At 35.1% G+C, this 20,750-nt stretch overlaps 1 protein-coding gene across 6 annotated transcripts in view; it reads left to right on the top strand.

Annotated features, from left to right (window-relative positions):
- Window positions 1–20,750, top strand: part of LOC121873853 (multidrug resistance-associated protein 1-like) — a 52,400-nt gene that overhangs the window by 7,314 nt on the left and 24,336 nt on the right. For 5 of the 6 annotated variants that reach the window (XM_042377640.1, XM_042377639.1, XM_042377636.1 and 2 more), the window contains exons 3-16: window positions 1,810–1,986; window positions 3,671–3,790; window positions 6,190–6,327; window positions 6,847–6,972; window positions 8,217–8,389; window positions 10,271–10,468; window positions 12,226–12,403; window positions 12,640–12,808; window positions 14,585–14,736; window positions 15,704–15,841; window positions 17,692–17,838; window positions 18,289–18,373; window positions 19,165–19,367; window positions 19,540–19,716. In XM_042377640.1, the coding sequence (XP_042233574.1) occupies window positions 1,810–1,986; window positions 3,671–3,790; window positions 6,190–6,327; window positions 6,847–6,972; window positions 8,217–8,389; window positions 10,271–10,468; window positions 12,226–12,403; window positions 12,640–12,808; window positions 14,585–14,736; window positions 15,704–15,841; window positions 17,692–17,838; window positions 18,289–18,373; window positions 19,165–19,367; window positions 19,540–19,716 (2,181 nt within the window). The remainder of the gene's footprint in view (window positions 1–1,809; window positions 1,987–3,670; window positions 3,791–6,189; window positions 6,328–6,846; window positions 6,973–8,216; window positions 8,390–10,270; window positions 10,469–12,225; window positions 12,404–12,639; window positions 12,809–14,584; window positions 14,737–15,703; window positions 15,842–17,691; window positions 17,839–18,288; window positions 18,374–19,164; window positions 19,368–19,539; window positions 19,717–20,750) is intronic. The other variant, XM_042377641.1, reaches the window with a different exon arrangement.

Below are 20,750 nucleotides of genomic sequence, written 5' to 3'. Positions count from 1 at the left end.
AACAATCTACCAGAAAGTGTTGTGACGGCACCGAGTGTGAGCTCTTTCAAGAGAAGACTTGACCAACACTGGAGCGGGTTCAGGTACATTCAGGAGCCGGTGCATGCCCAGTATTTGCCAACAGTGCGTGACAGAGACGTGACCGATCGCCCGGGCGGCTAGCGAGCCGACCTTTTGGTGAAGAATATAAAGGAAAAGAGTCGTGACCGATCGCCCAAGCGGCTAACAAGCCGATCAGTGGCGAAGAGGATAAAAGTAAAAGTAAAAGTAACAAGCTCCTCACCACACAGCAACTCCCTAGCACTGCATTGTACATATAATATATATATAGAAAACACCATTGTGAGTTTCCCCTTCTCACCTCCATCCTTAGTGCGAGGTCTCCTACATAGTCTACGCTACAGTGCCCACTACAATACTATATTTCTGGAGTAGTAATTACAGTAAATATTTAAATTATTCACATACAAAGCACTTAGATTGATCATTTTAGTTTCATACGATCAGTTTTTCACCGTGTTAATACCCTGCAATTTCCCTCATCCTTCATGCCCTGCCCGCTACAGAAATACCCTCCTCCATACAAATGTTTGCGGACGATACCAAGTTATTTAGAGAAATTAAGAGCCAAACTAACTGTGAAGCACTGAAGAATGATCTATGTGAGCTTCAAGAATGGTCGAAGAAATTGCTGCTAAGATTCAATGTCAAGAAGTGTAAGAGAATGCACCTGGGACGTGCCAATGGGACGAAGAAACTGCATTAATAGAGACTAAATGTGAAAAGGACCTGGGTGTGTAAGTTGACAATGATCTGAAGTTTTCGGGCCATTGTGAGAAGGTGAATCAAGCAACTAAATTATTAGGTCTTATAAGAAGGTTGTTTAGATATCTAGATGATCCTTCCCTTGTAATGATTTTCAAGAGTGAGGGGTAAATTTATAGGAAAGCACCGTTCTTTCTTTGGATATTAAAAATATGGTTTTTAACGAGTTTCAACGAAATTTTATATTCATTTCATTCGTTTTTTTTATATACAGCCTAACAAGGGAAGATGTTGGGAAATTGGAGTTTGTGGTTGGGTAAATCACAGAAACAGGTGATTTTCAATGGAAAACGAGGCAAAAATCGTTCAAAACTCATCAAAAACCACAGGAAGAAACACATTTTTAATACTGAAAGAAACATAACCTAATTTAACCTACCCCTTTTTTCTGTGTAAAAAACAACATTAAAAACAACCCCAAAAGCAACCAAAAACAACCAACCAACCTAACCTAACCTCTGTCCCCACATCTTGCCTTAATCTGAAGAATCAGGCCAAATGTGTTGTGCTTCATGCAGTGTACGCTGATTATTACACTTTGGACAAGACCAGAAAATTGTGAGGTCAAACTTTTTGAGTGAGAGTTGTGAACTCTTGGAACAACCTGCCAGAGAGTTTTGTGACGGCACCGAGTGCGAGCTCTTTCAAGACCAGCACTGGAGCAGGTTCTGATATATTCAGGAGCAGGTGCATGCCCAGCACTTTCCAACAGTGCGTAACAGAGACGTAGCCAACTGCCCAAGCGGCTGAGCCAATCCGTGGCGAAGAGGATATCGGTAAAGATTTATGGTTGTAGATAGAGAAAATACTGTACTAAAAAAATAAAAAATACTTATATTTAAAATAAAAAGTTGTCACCTCTTTTAAAGTTCTTACTATAATAATAAGAACATCAGTGGAAAAAATTAACAAAATCAAACAACTTCTGGTGGTAGCAGTTTCCTCATAAATTGCCTTATTTTATTCTTAAGTTCTTGTTTACAGAATGTAAGTACTGCCTGGGAAGCCGAAGTGCCTGATTTTGGGACCTGTGCTGAGCGGACAGTGTTGGTGTGGCTGCCCTGCCTCCTTCTTTGGTTGTGTGCTCCTATCTACATCTTTCATCTTAAGAGCAGGCCCATTGACCCGGTGCCATGGACTGCAGTCAGCTATACAAAGATGGCGAGTTTTGTGATACACTAATAGAGTTTATATTAGCAATCTCAAAAAAGATTGTTAGTGGTGAGAATCAGGGATTTTCATAAATATTTTTACTCACATAAAGTTTAGCCTTCCAAGCTTATTTTATGTGATTATTAAATATCTTAATGCTTCCTGGTAGCTTAGAATAGGTTAGGTTATATTAGACCAGGATAAATTAGGTAATGTTAACCTTAGGGTAGTTAATCTTCAGGGGAGGTAAGCTGACGTGTCATAATTTTCATGTGTTCTGATTTTTTCTATGGTTCCCGAGTAACACTTGGATGATTCACCCTGAATGTATGTGTGTAGTGTGCCATCAATCAGGAAACCTGAAAGAAAAGAACAAGAAAGGGAAAGTAATTTTAAATTATCAGCTTTATATTGAATTGTATTAGCTGTACCCAGGTTTCATATTCAACTCAAGTCAAAGAATGATGGGTAAACAATCCTTGTCCTTTGTGACATGCATGCACCAGGCCAAGCAGATGTGTCATTAAATACAGTAATCGCCCTGTTTGCAGGAATACAGTAATTGGTGCAGAGCCGTTCCAGGTGGGAGAGATTTCCGGGTATGGAGACAAATTTTCTCATCCCCGGAAAAAATTGCACATCCCTGTAATTTTTTGGGTACTGATGAAAGTTTTCCGAGAGTCTAAAATATGAACTTAGGCAATGGCCGGTTGGAAATGTCATGTTTCAGGATAATTAAGTAGGTTTACTATTTTTGAGTGTAAGATACATTTTCATCAATCCACTAACTCATGCCAAGCATAAGCAATATGATGATGCAACTGAATAGTGGTGACAGCAGTAGAATATGCTTAGCACTATGTCAGGAACCTCAAATCCCAGGCAGTGTATTGAATGGCAACCCACATGAACTTGATGGTCACCTACAGGCTAGTTAGGAACCTCATGTTCCAAATGTTGAGGGCTTACTCAGTCTGATGTGAATAGAGATCCCAGTTTATCACTGACTTGGTCCATTCATGAATGATTATGCAAAATTATTCCAGTGAAAGTTAAGATGGATCACATTTAAAACCATTGACCAATATCCTCATATTTTAAGACATGAAGAGAACAGCAGCCAAGTGGATAAAATGCTTGTCTCCTCTCCTAAGAATGGACTTTTTCCTCTCCTTAATGAAAATAAACTGTGTTTCCAGACCCCCCCCATATGGTAAGAGGATGCACCCTCTCAAGGTTTTGGAGGTTGTTTTATGTGGCTCTCAGTGAATGATGTTGGAAAGCCCACACCCTCTCAGTGACCTTTCCTCATCTGCACTCCTGAAAAACTATGTACTGTACACAATTTTGGCTATAATCATAATAACACACCCCTCCATTTCTAAAATCCTGGCTAAACCAGAGGAAGTAAAGTGCAAATGATTATCTCTATTTGCAGTCACATCTGAAAGCCAAGACCAACTCATGCACTCCAAGCATATCAAGCTGGAGAGAGAGAAAAATTACTGTCCCTAAAGAAAGTTTATATAAAAGTTGGAAGGTTTTTCTTCACTTGATTGAAATAAAAATTGAGAAGATGCTCTTTTTTCCTCAGACAGTAGTATACTCATATAATGCCTGATAATACAGCAATGTTAATGGTTGTGCAGGCTCTCTTTAGTACCAATTTAGTAATAATATGTGCCATTCACAGATGGTGTCAGCTTTGCTAGTAATTGTGTGGGGGTCGGAGATTGTGTGGGCTGGACTCAAGGGCCCTATTGTTGTCCCAACAGCTGACTTCATAGCACCTATAGTCCTCTTAATAACTCAGGTATGATATATTATTACATAATACATATTACAGGTGCTGTATACAGGTATAGTATAAAAATACAGTATGAATTCATTATAAAATATATATATATATATATATATATATATATATATATATATATATATATATATATATATATATATATATATATATATATATATATATATATATATATATATATATATATATATATATATAGTATATATATATATACAGTATATATATATACATACATACACAGTGGTTCCTCGGTTAATGAGTTTTCGGTTAACGAGTTACCTTCCATAAGATTCTTAACTTCGGTTAATGAGCAATCCCTCGATTAACGAGTTTATTACGAGCCGACCTCCACATGTTTTAGCTTGCATTTGGCGGTCCACCAGCTGTAGTATTAGTCCGCCAATACAGTAATCGGTTCTAGTGCTTAAATTCCTTACCCTTTTACTAAATATCAAGAAGTTTATACTATTCAACAATTTGAAAAGTTTAATATTAAATTTTTTAGTCATTTTAACAATTATTGAACATAATTGGAGGTAGGGTCACTAGTTTGTGGCACGCCATCCAGCCTGCCAACACAGCATACAGGCGTCAGTCTTTGTGTCTTTTCAGTGGAGGTAACATCTTGTTTGAGACTCTCTTCAACTAAACGCTTTTTTCTGTGTTTGCAAGCAAATAATCTTGAATTATACCAAGAGAACTAAAATTTTATGGGTGAAATGGCACCATGGGGTGACTTCTCTTCCACCCCAATGCCTTCTCTTCTCCCTTCTCCTCCACCCCCATTCTAATTCCCATCATCATCATCATCATCATCATCATCCAGGAGCCTTCTAAATACACACCTCAAAGTAAGTGTACTTTTCTACCATTTTTGTTGAATTTAGGCAATTTTCGGTGAGCTGGAACCAATTACCCAAAAACCCATTGAAACAATGGTTTCGGTTAACGAGCAACCTTCTAGAACGGATTGTGCTCATATATATATATATATATATATATATATATATATATATATATATATATATATATATATATATATATATATATATATATATATATATATATATATATATATATACTGTATATATATATATATATATATATATATATATATATATATATATATATATATATATATATATATATATATATATACAATACACACACATTAGTGGGGTATGCTATAACGAACGTAATTGGTTCCAGAACCTCGTTCGTTATAGCATTCGTTCGTTATAAGATTAATCCTTTCCAGGCCCCCAAATACAACCACTTAACACTGAAAAAATTCTGTGGAAAATGTAAAAAATACGGTACTTTATCTTACCTTAGTGTTATTCAGCATGCAGGTACCCCTAAACACTGGCACATCACTATCACTTCCACTGGGAGTCTTGGCTTTAAGGTCCTCAAACAATTGTTTAGCCTTCTCACAAATTATAGCTTCACTAATGTTACCACCTGCCATTTCTTTCTCCTTTATCCACACTAAGAGTAAATTTTCCATCTCTTCAATCACATTACACTTTGCTTTGCTAAGTCTAAAGATTCCCTTAGCCACTTGCACAGTTTTTAACTCCTCTTTATTCTTCAAAATCGTACATATAGTCGATTTAGCCATCCCATATTCATCACTAAGTTTCGCAATGCTTCTTCCATTCTCACGTTTCTTTACAATTTCTTTCTTAGTTTCAAGGGTTATTAGCTTTCTCACTCGCTTTGAACGATTCATTGTTACAATTGTATACTTGTATAACAAAATAGTTATACAAATAACGCGAATTTCCACATCAAAAGACGAAATTTCAACAATAACAGTGGTGCACTGGCTACACAATGAGACAAAGATGGCGCCTGACGCTCTTGTTGTGGTCGCGGTACAACAAAATTCATGCGCCAGGCGAAGTAGTCCCGTATTCATCCGCGTTCGTTGTAGGAGTTGCGTTCGTTATAGCATTCTCAATTTTATAGGTAAAACCGTTCGTTATAGGAATATTCGTAGTATGATCCGTTCGTTATAGCATACCCCAATGTATATATATATATATATATATATATATATATATATATATATATATATATATATATATATATATATATATATATATATATATATATATATATATATATATATATATTTATATTTATATATATTTATTATTATTATTATTATTATTATTATTATTATTATTATTATTATTATTATTATTATTATTATTATTATTATTATTATTATTAAACTTGGTTTACGTTTAAATTACAGCACAAATAAAGTGTCAGTGCGCGAGAATGTTTTAATATTTCATTAAGGACAATTATATGTTATAATTTAGAACATTTCCATGCAAAAAACTGATGTTAGTTATTGATGTGAGACTAATGTTGTCCCTCAGGCACTGCATGTAATACTAGTTGCGTCGGATCACCGTCATGGTAAACGCACCAGTGGCCTACTCTGGTGCTTCTGGTTAAGCATGTTGATGTGTGGCATCCCACAACTCTACACTACAGTCATCACCACGGTCCATGGAGTAGGTCACCCTCATTGCCATTTTCGTAAGGTCCTCCCACAATCTTCCCACACCATTTCAGTGCTATTTTCCTCCCTTTGCATTAACATAAATCTGATACAGTACATAGTTTATCTAAATTCATAGACTAAATGGGTAAACACTGTAAAACTGATCCTCCTGAAATGTGAAAACAAACATGACCTATGTTAAGAGCCTTAATTAATATTAGTACTATGTCTGTGTTTTGAAAATATATTTCTTTTGTATTTTTATGTCTCACATTCTTCAGCACGGACAAACTGCAGCTCATATTTCCTTTCCTTCTTAGGTATTTCAGTAAATTAGGATAGGCCAACATAGAATATGCCAGTTTGAATTGATTATCAATTAGTTTTGTATAGGCTAGGTTAGGACTTCTTATGGAATACTTCAACAATTGTAGAACATTTCAATTAATATGGAGTAGTTCAGACAGTGTAGAGTATTTTAGTACTTCAGTAGTTTTGCTGTATTAGTAAGAGCTCATTTATTGTGCAGGATGGGAAGCTGCCTGCTGTATTAGTGGTCACCTTCCTGGTGCAGTACCTTTGCTGTCTGGCACTCTTCATCACAAACTGTATCTCTCATGCACCATCTAAGTTACAAAGTCTCTTTATGACTGAGGTAAGTAAAAAAAAGTATCCAGTCAGTTTTATCATTGTTTTTTCATTCCTTCCAATCTTTCTGCTACAGACATTCCCCAATTTATGAAAGGGTACCTTTCCTGAAAAAACTTTCGTAAATAATTTTTTTGTAAATAGATCACATTTTCCCAGAAACTTTTATGATATAACCTGAGAGTTAAAAAAAAAAAAACTTTCACAAAGCAAATTACAAAACATGTTTTTAATAATAATAAAAAATTGTGTACACAATTGCTACAGGTTTCCACTATTGATGGCAAGAGGACCTTTCCTCTGTATGGAAAGAAAAATGTATGTAGCTGGTGTGTAAAATGTGATATTGTATGGCAGTGAAATAAGGGAAATTAAAGTTGATAACATTAGCAGACTTGAGTGAGCTGAAATGAGAATGGTGAGCTGGATGTGCAATGTGACACTGAAAGACAAGAGACCCTGTTCACAGCTTAGAGGGCTGCTAGGTATTGAGGGTACTGTACAGTGTTGGCAAAGATCTGCATAGATACAGGCTAAGATGGTTTGAGCATATAGAGAGACTGGATGAGAAGACTAATTTGGTCAAGAGGTTCATGAACATAAATGTGTAAGGGAGGAGAACCAAGGGTAGGCCAAGATGACATAGGGAGAGGTTGTAAAAAATTACTTAAGAGTTTAGAATCTGACAAGAGAAACTGGAAGAGACTGTGCAGCAAGGAGAGCTGCTATCAGGTAGTAGAGGCTCACCCACACACAAGTGGAACATGGCCTAAAAAATGTTGATGATGATGCATTGAAATCAGGTGTAAACCATGTGAAAATTTTACAGTCTTGCTGTGGAAGGGGAAGAAAAACAGTTAGAATGTACGAATGACCATGAAGGAGTGGGGGTTAGTGTTGCTTACGATTTTGGTCAACCTATGTTGAAGCTGTGAAGAGATTGCACGAATAAAAAAATGCAATCTTACAATGATGGAGGTACGTGTATACAGTACACCTGTATATGTAATGCACTACAGTACTGATTACTGTATAGGTAACCAATACTGTATTACAGTATTTCCTTATGATTATACAAAAATAGTAGGTGTTAAAAGGTACTGAGGGAGATAAAGAAGAAGACTGTTTGTGTGTGGTTGGAGCACATAGGCATCATTAGAACCACATGTACAGTGTAAGAAATGCAACATTTTATACAATTGTTCTTTGACCTTATTACAGATAAATTTTAAAAATTTACCAACGTTTCAGAAAGCAAGTCCAAAGTTACAAGCCTCATTTCTGAGTCGTCTCTTCTTCTTATGGAATGCCCCCTTGATTTGGCGAGGTTGGCGGAACCCTCTCACCTTCCAGGACATGTGGGATGTGGTTCCTGAGGATTCTGCTTTATCTGTGTTTAACCTGTGGCAAGACACCATGGCCGGGTAAGACTCCAATCAGATTAAACAAATTTAATCAGATTTCTAGCATAGATTTAGGTGTAGAATGCAGGTCCATTAAATCCCAAAAGATAACTATTATATATCTATTGCCTTTACTTAGATATGAATAAAAATGCACATTTATCTTCACCTTGTAATGTACCAATAATCATTGGTACAGTATCCAAGGTTTCCACCAGTTTGTTTAAGGTACAGTGTAGGAATACTCAGGATTGCTCTCATTTCTATTTTTTTTTGCACAAAGTTACATGAATTGCAAGCAGTTACCTGCTTCTTAATTGCTTAGAAACGTTGACCAAGAGTTTAACAGAAGTAAAGGTTATTAATGTCTCTTGTATATTAGTACCAATTGAAATTGTTTCTGAACTTTTTTAATTTGCAATTTGAAGTAAAAGTTTTATTCATAAAGTTTCACCTATGTTAATGCCTAGCATTAACTTGCCAGGCCAACATACAGGCAATTAAAACATCTAATAATTACTTAAATACGTAATATTAGGAGGACACGTCGCTACCTGGCATTTAATTGCAATTCTCAAAACCCCCTTTTTGCATTCTGCTCCTGTTAATTCCACATTGAACTTATTACACTAGAGGATACTTTATAGCACTTTATTTTTTAACCACTTATCACTTTACTAGCTGTTCAGGCGATTGGTCTAGCCAGTGTTACTACAGAAGGAAATGGGACCAGGAAACCTGTGATGTTTGGTATGGTCACACTGGATAACACCCTTCTTGCATGTGTCTGGACCGAGGGTCGAACCCGTGACCATATTGGTGAGAGATACACTCTTGCCTCTCACCATTGCAATTTTAGATAACTTTCTATTGAGTCAGATGGGTGAAGGGTGTTGTCCAGTGTGACCCATTTGAACATCACTGGTTTTCTCCTGCTTCCATACTGTACTATGGTTTCTTTCTGTACAGTACTTCCATTGGAGGTGGTCTTATCAGCATCCCCAAGGAGGCCAGTTAGTCATAACTAAGTGTTCTCCAGTATAAATACAGTACTGTACACTACAGAGTAGAATATTGAAAATCCATCATCCTTAGTACCAAACATTATGTGGATTTTGGATTATAATGTATTTTAAATATGACCACTAATTGTGGATTGGACATATAACTTTAACAACATTTTATTTAATTACCGGTAATGAATGTTATAATATTTTGTTTGTAATACTGTATTTGTAAATATATACTGTATGTACTCTACTTTATAACACATTAATAAGTATTTGATATATTGTACAATACTGTACTTTACCTGTAGTTAATTTACAGTACAGTACTGTACTTAAAGAAAATTTGTGCACCAATTTGATGGCAATCTTGAGTAGGCTTAACCATAGATCATGGGAGTTCACAATTTATTTATTTATTTACTATATTTTTATTGATTTACTATAATTTTTTTTAACATCCTACATCTTATATTTTAATCAATTAGTCAACATTATGCACACGGTTTACCTAATTAGGTAATGTCATAATGAATGGCTTTTGTTTGCATATACTGTACTGTACAGTACAATACTGTTGCATAGTAGTTCTTTATGGGCATTAATGCACAAATTCTTGTATAATAAGAGTCAGGAATGTCTTGTTAACACTATGAATTGAAAAAAATATTTAGCAAACCTTTTTTTATGAAGTAGGAAAATATTTTTTATTTATGCACAGGTACAGGTATAATTTAAAATTTTGTTTGGTAGTCAGGGATTATCTTTAAGTTTCTATTGAATTGTGTTTAATATTATTAAATCAATTCTTTATGACTCTCACTGTGAGAATCTTCAGGTCAGTTGTTTGAAAAATATGTTCATAAATATCTCATAAAGCCTTTATGACATTCAGGGGAAAATCTTCTCACAAGTTACTTAAAATGAAGCAAAATATCAAGAAGAACAGCTTCACTATCACATCTGTACCTCAACACATGGGCCTGTCGGTGTTATGGAGACTTTGGATAATGATACGGAGGTCTTTGATAGGTTCCTTCGTAATTTACCTTATTTCTGAGGCCTTACGTTTCGTCACTCCAAAACTTCTCAGGTGATTTTGGTTTAGTATCCCAAGTAATGTTCCAATATTCTCTTTTTTACTTACCTCTTAAATTTTCCTCTTCCCTTTTCACACTATTTTTGTGATCACAGTTTGTTTATCTCATCTGTTACTCACTCTATATAAATATTTACACTTTCACAAAGTGTCTTATATAACACTTGCAACATTCTCCCTCATGGGGCATTTCTTTCCTCCTTCCATGTACAGTACATAGTTCTAAAGTGTAAACGGTATATCTCCAATGTTTCAAATCTTGTTTTTCAGTATTTCCTTACCTCTGAGCTTACCCTAACCTGCTTTCTGCCCAACACATTTTGCTTTAGAAATATTTTGTCCAGTTTATTGTACCATTTGTATCACACAAAAAATGAACTGTACCTTTACTATTGGTTTTCAAAGTACTGTACAGTACTGTATTCACTGCAGCTTCCATTAATTATTTAAAAGACATTTGAACCTTGGTTCCATATTCAGTACAGTATCTCAATTTTAATAGTACGGTGATCATCATAGCACATATTCAGTATTCAGTTAGAGAGGCTCAACTCACTTTCTTGTGTAAAGATACATTTACATATTTAAATTGTATTCATTAATTGTACAGTAGTCTGTTTCTAAATGTTTATTTCCAATAGACCTTCACACTACCCAGTTTGGTTGCAAGTTTAGTCTCATAGGATGTGATATATATATATATATATATATATATATATATATATATATATATATATATATATATATATATATATATATATATATATATATATATATATATATATATATATATATATATATATATATATATATATATATATATATATATATATATATATACATATACATACATACATACGTTATTACATACATGTTCTCCTGCTAACGAACTCAATCTGTTCCAGAAGGTCGTTTAAACCGAAACCATTGTTTCAATGGGTTTTTGGGTAATTGGTTCCAGCTCACCGAAAATTTCTAAATTCAACAAAAATGGTAGAAAAGTTCACTTACTTTGAGGTGTGTATGTAGAAGGCTCCTGATGATGATGATGATGATGGGAATTAGAATGGGGGTGGAGGAGAAGGAAGAAGAGAAGGCATTGGGGTGGAAGAGAAGTCACCCCATGGCGCCATTTCACCCATAAAATTTTAGCTCTCTTGGTGTAATTCAAGATTATTTTCTTTAAATCAACACTGCACTGCATTATATATTGTCAATATAAAAATATATTTCAAAATGACCAATAATTTGCTTGGAAACACAGAAAAAAAAAGCGTTTAGTTGAAGAGAGTCTCAAGCAAGATGTTACCTCCAGTGAAAACAGAGAGAGACTAACGCCTGTTTTGCTGTGTTTAGAGGCTGGATGCCGCATTAAACTAGTCACTTTACCTTCAATTATGTTCAATAATTGTTAAAATGACTAAAAAATTGAATATTAAACTTTTAAAATTATTGAATAGTATAAACTTCTTGATATTTACTAAAATAGTAAGGAATTTAAGCCCTAGAACCGATTAATGTATTGGCGGACTGATACTAAAGCTGGTTGCCCGGTCAGTGCAAGCGAAAACATGTTGAGGTCGGTTCGTAAGAACTTCGTTAACCGAATTTTTTTTCGTTAACCGAATTGAAGATCCTTATGGAAGGCAGTTCGTTAACCGAAATTACTTTAACCGAGGTGTTCGTTAAACGAGGGGTCACTGTATATATATATATATATGTATCTAACACAGTCATTGATAATATTACAGTTTGCTCATCTCCTTCATCACCAACAAGACAGAGCCTATGTGGCATGGATACTTATATGCAGTGATGATGTTATTGATTTGTGAGTGTGCAAGTATAGTCAAGAATAATTTCTTCGACATCGCTCTCATCCTATCTGTCAGGGTTCGCTCAGCACTTATGTCTGCTGTCTATGCAAAGGTATGAACGTTTTACTTCAATTTTCAAAAAGACTTTGTGAAACATGTACTGTACAGCAATACAGAACTCAGTTTTTAACAGACAATTAAATTCTTCAAAAGCTGCTTAAATTTTCATAGCCGAGAAACATGTATTAGTAACATACACTGAAACATAGAGGTAATTTCTGTGTCATTTTCTCTTTGTAATTCAAATGCTAATGGAAATACAAGTATTACTTGGTCTCTTTACTTCAGGCTTTGAAATTGTCTGGGTCTGCTCGGCGGGAGTCAACTCTGGGTCAGATAGTGAACCTGATGGCTGTGGATGCTCAAATAATTGGGGATACAGTGTTGCAGATATATGGTTTGCTGTTTGCACCCCTGATCATCCTGGTGTGTCTCATCCTCCTCTGGCAGGAACTTGGTATGATAATCACCACCCAACAGTGATACAGGGTGTTTACAGTCACATGATGTTTGTGTTTACAGAGTACTGTACCTTGAAAAATTAAACATTCAAAACTTTGGTATGTAGTCCATTATCTTCTGCACATAAACACATTTTTTGCCATGTCTGCTGTAACGTTTTCCATAGACCTGCAAGCTGTATTGAAAATAAGAGCAAATGTGGAAGCCTTGGATTTTCTTAATGAGGTGCAGGTATCTATATACATCTTCATATATTAGTGATATATGAGGAGCTGCAGTTGAGGCATTAACTAACAGTGGCAAATATTTGGTAATGTGTTTAACAGTGATACAATTTTGTTTCTAAATTGTATAATAATTCTAGTAATATGTATAAAATAGTGTAGTAACTAATAATTGTACAGTGAACCCTCACTTTACGCGGTTAATTCAACCCACGGCGGCCCGCGTAAAGTGAGAAATGCGTAAAGTGAACAACATAACATATGGGATTAATTGAAATAGAGACCGGGCCGACCCCCAAACTCCACTTTTTCAGACACAATACCTACGTTGTAGTAAAAATAACTTCTTAATTTTATGATGGTATGCACACACAATTAATAATTAAGAGAAATATCAATAATATTAGGTTTTTTAACACTTCCATTAGTAGAAAAGATGGCTGGGCACACGGTGATGGGGGGTTGGTTCCGAGGCAGAGGGCAGATTATTGGCCCTCACCTGTATCACTTGTATCAATTGTATCACTATCCACCACAGAGGCTTGCAGGGCCTCTTTGTCAAACCCCTCAAAGTCCATATAAGTCCATATCCTCACTATCATTATCACTATCACTGACTTGGGCCGGCTGTTGCGGGTGGCGGGTGAAGAACTCGGTAATGTTTTGATGACTGGGCGACCTTGTGCACACCCTGCTCGCACCGCTCTCCGCGTAAAGGGGTACACGCACCACGGAAAGTGAGCATTCCGGTTTCGGCAGGGTACCGCGTAAACGTGGAAACGCGTAATGTGGGACCGCGTAAAGCGAGGGTTGACTGTAATTTAGTATTAGGTACAGCTGGGGAGACCATTATATGCACAGGTACTTACATGGTCTTTTAGGTGTTCTTACTTGTTCCCCCAATCGTTATTGCATGCATTCTGTGTCATTAATTTTCATATGTGAATATTACTCATGGTTGTTTTATTGACAGGCCCCCTTCACTAGGTGACTCATTTAATGCCCCACTAGGCTGTCAGTCTATGCACAGGAGACTGACATTTGTGGCAAGGACTAATCTTATGAGTAGTCTAGTCCTTTATATTTGAAAACATCACCCTGAAAGGGAGAATAGAAGAAAGTACAGGTATTGTATTAAACTAAAGAGAAGAGGCCTGACAAGCTCATTATGTTACATCAGCAAAGTGTACACCTCACCATTCTCAGCTTGACACAATGGCTCCCAGAGATCATTCTCCATTGATTCATGGTCACACACTCGCACCAATCAAGTTCTCACACTGCTTTCATTGTATTTTTGTGGATAAGTTCTTTGTATCATCATTTTAAGCAAGTTTATGGTGGTCTTGGGTGACCCGCACAGATCTTGGTGTTATTAATTAGATAATTTTTTATTGTGTTTTGGTTATAAAGCATGTGTTGCGATAAATGAGGACTGAATACTCATAAGGTCAATCCCAGCCACATGAGATTACTTGTTCTAGACTTGGGAAAAAATTGGAATATCAGGGCTGTACATTATTCCTCATAGTTGTGGTAATTTACAGGGCCATCTGTGCTAACTGGGTTGGTTTTCATGCTGCTCATCATCCCCATCAACAGTGTTCTGGTGAACAAGTCCAAGTTAATTCAGGAGGAGACAATGACCATCAGAGACAAGAGAGTCAGGATGACTAGTGAAATTATCAATGGCATTAAGGTAGAGAGAAAAGGCAGTGGAAGCGTTGCTGTATCATATAGGTCTTTGAACACTAATATATTACTAATAAATTGACTGACATTCTGAGTGACTAACTTACTTACTTATTAACACACCATCTTTTGCTAACCCAGTTCATTGGCGATTTTTTTTTTTACTTATATTACACAGTTTGTAGATAGCAAGCCCAGAAGGGATAAAGTGACTTATGATCATAGAAGCCAAGTTATGAGGGTCGAGGTCAATGTGACTCATGTCTAGGAGGCCATAGTCTGTCGGGGAGGCTCCTGTGCTTGGCTTTGAGTCTAAATTTCATAAATCAATCAATCAATCCATAGCCTGTGGGGGTGAGGCCAAGGGAACCAAAGCCAATGTGCCCAGGATCAAAGTGGTCAGGATCAAGGACCCAAGGTATATATAATTATTATTAAATTTTTGAAGGTGAAATGATGCAATTAATTATCTTATAACATCACGACCAGGGTGGGAACACTGGATTTTTTTTCTTTTCTGCATACAGCACAAGCCATCTATCATTATGATGTGCTGTGACTGGGCAGATGTGAATTCCCCGTTTCTTAGCATTCAGCGGCAAGAGGATTACCATACCCCTTTGTCAAGATGCTAGGCCACTGAATGACTGTTTCACCATTGGCAGACTCGCCTGATAATGTATTCATCTATTGCTGGGAGCACAAGGGCTAGTGTACAAAGATGGAACCACTACTCTAGTCAAGAATATCTAACCATTTTTTTTCAATCTCTCTCTTTCTTGTCTACAAATCTTTTCCTGCTTATGCAAGGTGGTCAGACAGGTGCAAATCCTCTAATTCTTAGAACATATCCACATTTTTAAGGGTTGATTAAAAAATGTTTGAATAATGTGTTTACATTTCACCTACCTATATTTGTCAAAATACACTAATTATTTGAATAATAATGTTCATATTTAGTTTTTCTCTCTCAGGTACTAAAACTCTACGCCTGGGAGGGTTCTTTCGCTGCTAAGGTGGAGGAGGTGCGCAAGAAAGAAATGAAACTTCTGACAAACTTAGGAATTTTGCAGTCAATTAATTCATTCATCTTCAATGTCACTCCATATATGGTATGTTATGGGAGACTTCAAATATTATGTCTAGAACTGTACTTATAAATATGGTTATAGGTATAGAATATATATATATATATATATATATATATATATATATATATATATATATATATATATACACACACACACACACACACACACAGAATGGTCCCTCGATTAACAAACGGTCCAATTAAAGAAATTTCGGTTAACGAATTAGCACCTATAAGGATTTTCAATTCCATTTACAAACAAAACTTCGATTAACGAAAGCCTTACGAGAAACACGCTTTGTTGTGCGCATCAGCTGATCGGCTAGTCCGCCAATACAGTACTGTAGTTTGTTCTATGTTTACATTCGTTTTCAGTGGAGTAAATATCAAGAAAGTTGTGTTCTTGAATATTTTTTCATTTTTTCTATTAAAATTATTGGTCATTCTAATTTAGTTAACATATTGATAATATATACAGTACAGGGAACAGTTTTTGTGTGCCAATCAGCTGATTGAATCACCCACCAACGCTTCTCAGTTTAACTTTGTTTACAGTGGAGTGAACATCCAGTTTGATGGTCTCTTGAATATTTTTTGCATTTTTACATTAAAATTATTGGTTATTCTGAAATTTAGTTCAAATATTGATAATATACAGTGCAGAAATTATTATGAAACATGAAGAAGGCATTAGAACCAATGCACTTTGTCTTGTTACGGAAACTGAGCAATTAAGAAGGCAAATGTCTTTTAAGTTCAAGTTCCTTTACTTTAACTTTTACATTTATTTTAATCTTAAAATTTTAGTGATTTCTTTACCTGTGTGTGTCTAGGGGCTTTTTGATTGAAATTATTTAGTTATAATCCCTTGTAAAACTTATGCTCAATTATGTAATAAATGGCAATCTGTTTGTATTGTGAACTTTTCTAGTTATTAATTAAGTTTTACTGTAGGTTTAGTTATTATAGCATTACTTTCCTTAATTGAAGATTTGACACCGCATTCATGGTTAACATGACAACACCCAACACAGTATAAATAGTAGAAAGTGAAAAATATGCAAGTGATTTTTATATAATATTCTTAAAACAAAATCAACACAAAACACACATACAAGGGTGAAAAATAATGAACTCAGCTGTACTAATACACGTTACAAATATCTGGCCAGTAGATCCCGTGATGCACAAGTAGTGCAGGTAACAGTCGTTCAATTTTCACGACAGAGTAGGCAGGGAGAACAAGTAGCCAAGGTGGTGGGAGTAGAACTGATTTGGTATCCCAGGGTTAGAGTAGACATCACCTGTCATAGATGACGCCCCCAACAGCCGGCGATGGTTTTCCACCAATCACGGGTCATCTCATGACTCGTTCTTACAAGTTTACTGCTGGTTAACTAGTGGTTTTGGTTGTGTGAAATAAGCTGTGCAGATAAAGGTGACAATGCAGTGTATATACATGAAGTGTGACCCTTTTATGTTACAGTCTTAACTGACTTTAGATGTCAGGATGATTAGTAGCACCAGTGCAGTAGAAGCTGGAAGTTAGGTCATCAAATAACTTGTTTTCCAAAAAGGGTTTTTGGTGGTCTGGCTTGTGTATGTACAGTATGTCCATGTTCTGCCATCAAGGACATAACTCCAACTTGGCCTTTACAGCCAGTTTGATTTATTATTTATAGTACATTATCACTTTTTCCTTGAGAATCTAATTTATTGCTTGATCCTTTACATAAAATTTACCTTCTTATCTAAAGCATCATGAGCTCACATTCGGTGCCAAATTGTGGCTTTGAAATGTCCTTTCCCCTTTAGTCTGCCATAAAAAATTCATCTTGTTTTATAATATAGAATGTTTTTGTATTTCTGCAGGTGGCACTGGTTACATTCACCACATACCTGTTAGTGTCAGAGGACAATATACTTAATGCTCAGAAAGCCTTCGTCTCTCTCTCACTCTTCAACATAATGCGCTTCCCCATCATCCAAATGCCAACAGTCATCTCCCAGATAATTCAGGTACGTAGTATTAGTAAGTTAAGTCATCATTTAGAAATGTTTTTGCTGACACTTTCCATGCCTGGTAATACTGTATATTCAAATTTGATTATATCATATGCTTACATTAAAGTACACATGTGTATCTCAGTGTGTATATATATGTATAAGTATAATTATAGCATGGTTTAGGTAGACTTATCTCAGTGTGTGTATATATATGAGTATAATTTTAGTATGGTTTAGATAGACTAATCTCAGTGTGTGTATATATATATATATGAGTATAATTATAGTATGGTTTAGATAGACTAATCTCAGTGTGTATATATATATGAGTATAATTATAGTATGGTTTAGATAGACTTATCTCAGTTGGTATATATATATGAGTATAATTATAGTATGGTTCAGATAGACTCAAATAATGGGTAGCTATACACTCTATATTCATCGATATCCCTCATCAAGGCAAGTGTATCACTGGTGAGAATGGAGAAGTACTTGTCTGCTGATGAATTGGATCCCTTTGCTGTGTTGAATGATACTTCTGGATGTAAGTACTGTACTGTACATATTTGTAATAAGTATAACCACAAACTACTGGATATACCGACAACTTAACTACTAATGGTAAATTCACGTTGACATTGTTTTTATCCGATAGTTTAAATTCTGTATGTTCTTAGGGGTACAGCAGCAAAGGGGATACAGCGCTTGTCTCCTGTCATAAAGGTTGCTGACAAAATTTTAATTTGTAATTCCCTTTAAAATAGTTGGCAAGCTTAAAAGTGAGAGTTTTGTGGTGCTGAGAAGAAAAAGTGACACCCATTTTAGATCTTCTATGTATTATTTAATCATTTTCGTCTTACGACCATTTCAACTTACGACCTGGATTTGGGTCCTTAACCCCGTCTTAAGTCGGGGTGCAGCTGTAGTCCAGAATGTGACTTCTAGCTTTATACCTAGGTATGTAAATGTCTAGCATTAACTCGCCAGGCCAACATACAGGCAATTAAAACATCTAATAATTACTTAAATACAAATATTAGGAGGACATGTCGCTACCTGGCATTTAATTGCAAATTTATATTCTTTATTCTGAAATTTCATAATTTCATATGCTTATTATGTACAAAATATATATATATATATATATATATATATATATATATATATATATATATATATATATATATATATATATATATATATATATATATATATATATATATATATATATATATATATATATATATACACGTATTGTATATATATATAAAACTACAGTATCTTAGAATACTAAAGCAATCTGTCGGAGACATACATCATTGTGATTCCTTGCAGCTAGTTCTGTGGTGGTGCATGGAGGAGAGTTTTGCTGGGATGGTGATGAAGGGAACATCATTTGGCACCTGCGAGATATAGATGTTGAGGTTGAGTGTGGCCAGCTGATGGCAGTAGTCGGACCTGTTGGAGCAGGCAAAAGCTCTTTCATGTCTGCCTTATTAGGTGAAATGAAGAAGACTGCTGGAAGAGTTGCTATCAATGTAATTCTCTTTTACTATTTAAAATGTATGAATAATGGAAAATATGGTTTTTTAAAAATTAAATCAGTAAATTTTATATTTTTTACTTATTTTTTAGTTATACTGTACAGTATTAAGTACAAGGATCTACATTTGCTTCTATAATAATTTTTTACAAACATATTTATAATAGGGGAGTCTGGCATATGTTTCCCAACAAGCTTGGCTCCAAAACGCAACCCTGCGCGAAAACATCATCTGGGGCCTACCCTTCAACAGGAAACGCTACCAAAAAGTAGTTAGGGCATGTGCTCTCCAAGCCGACCTGGATATGTTGCCTGCAGGGGACATGACAGAGATTGGAGAGAAGGTAATTTTATGTATGCAAATAAAGTTGGTTCATGCTTCAAGATTTAATGAGTACTGTAGTCGAAAATATACAATAGAGCATCTCCATTTTGCTGATCATTGCTGCACAAAATGGCTTATTTCACATTCAAATGTATATACAGACTGACCTGCATCAAATTAGCCAAAAATACAAACAAACATATTGGTTAACATATTTTTACTCATATTTATTATGGGAATTAGAGAAACATATACAAACACTTCGTGGTGAGTACAGATACAGCATCTCATTATTAATCCCTTCATGGTGAAAAACAAAAATGCACTTGTGTTTAGCACAGGAAGTAAATTTGAAAGATATTGTAGTACTGTACTGTACTGTATAGGCATGAGACTGTTTTTGTCAAGACAGTACAGTGTTGTGCTTAGACAAAACTTTTGTGAAGAACTGAATTTAGATATCTAATACAGTATAAACAAATGTTAAGAATTATCCTTGAAAATCTATAACAGAAATAATGGTTGGTGTGAGGTACTGTACTGTACTCACTATCATTATTCTTATTATTACAAGTAATAATGCTTTTATTATTATAGGTAGTCTTCATTTATCACATAATTTTATATCACAGTTTTTATTTTTTATTTTATTTTTTTATTTTTTTTTGTGACCAAAGTACAGTACTGTATTAAATTATTGCTGCGTTACATTTTATTGTATGCTAAAGTGAGAAAATTTCAAACCAAGCATGCAAATCAACAAGAAACTTTTAAATGTGCTGAGACATGTAGCAAGGGGTGTTTACATGTGTTTTGAGTTACTATATTTCTTTACAAATTGTATTTTTTAAATTTTATTTTATGTATACAAATATTTGTACTGTACTGTATATTATGTATTTATTTTTATTTATTTTTAAGTGTTCATGTATCAAAAGTCGGTCCAAGTATTGTACTGTACAATCAAAATCCTGGCCAGGAATGCATCCATCTTAATACAGTACAGGACATTGTTTTGAATGCTGCAGTTTTGAACATCACAAGGGTTTCAGG

This window comes from Homarus americanus, unplaced genomic scaffold (genome assembly GCF_018991925.1).
Source record: "Homarus americanus isolate GMGI-L3 unplaced genomic scaffold, GMGI_Hamer_2.0 scaffold25827, whole genome shotgun sequence".
In the NCBI taxonomy this organism is placed as follows: domain Eukaryota; kingdom Metazoa; phylum Arthropoda; class Malacostraca; order Decapoda; family Nephropidae; genus Homarus; species Homarus americanus.
The sequence above is the reverse complement of the archived record's forward strand: the minus strand, read 5'-3'. Positions and strand labels throughout refer to the sequence as shown.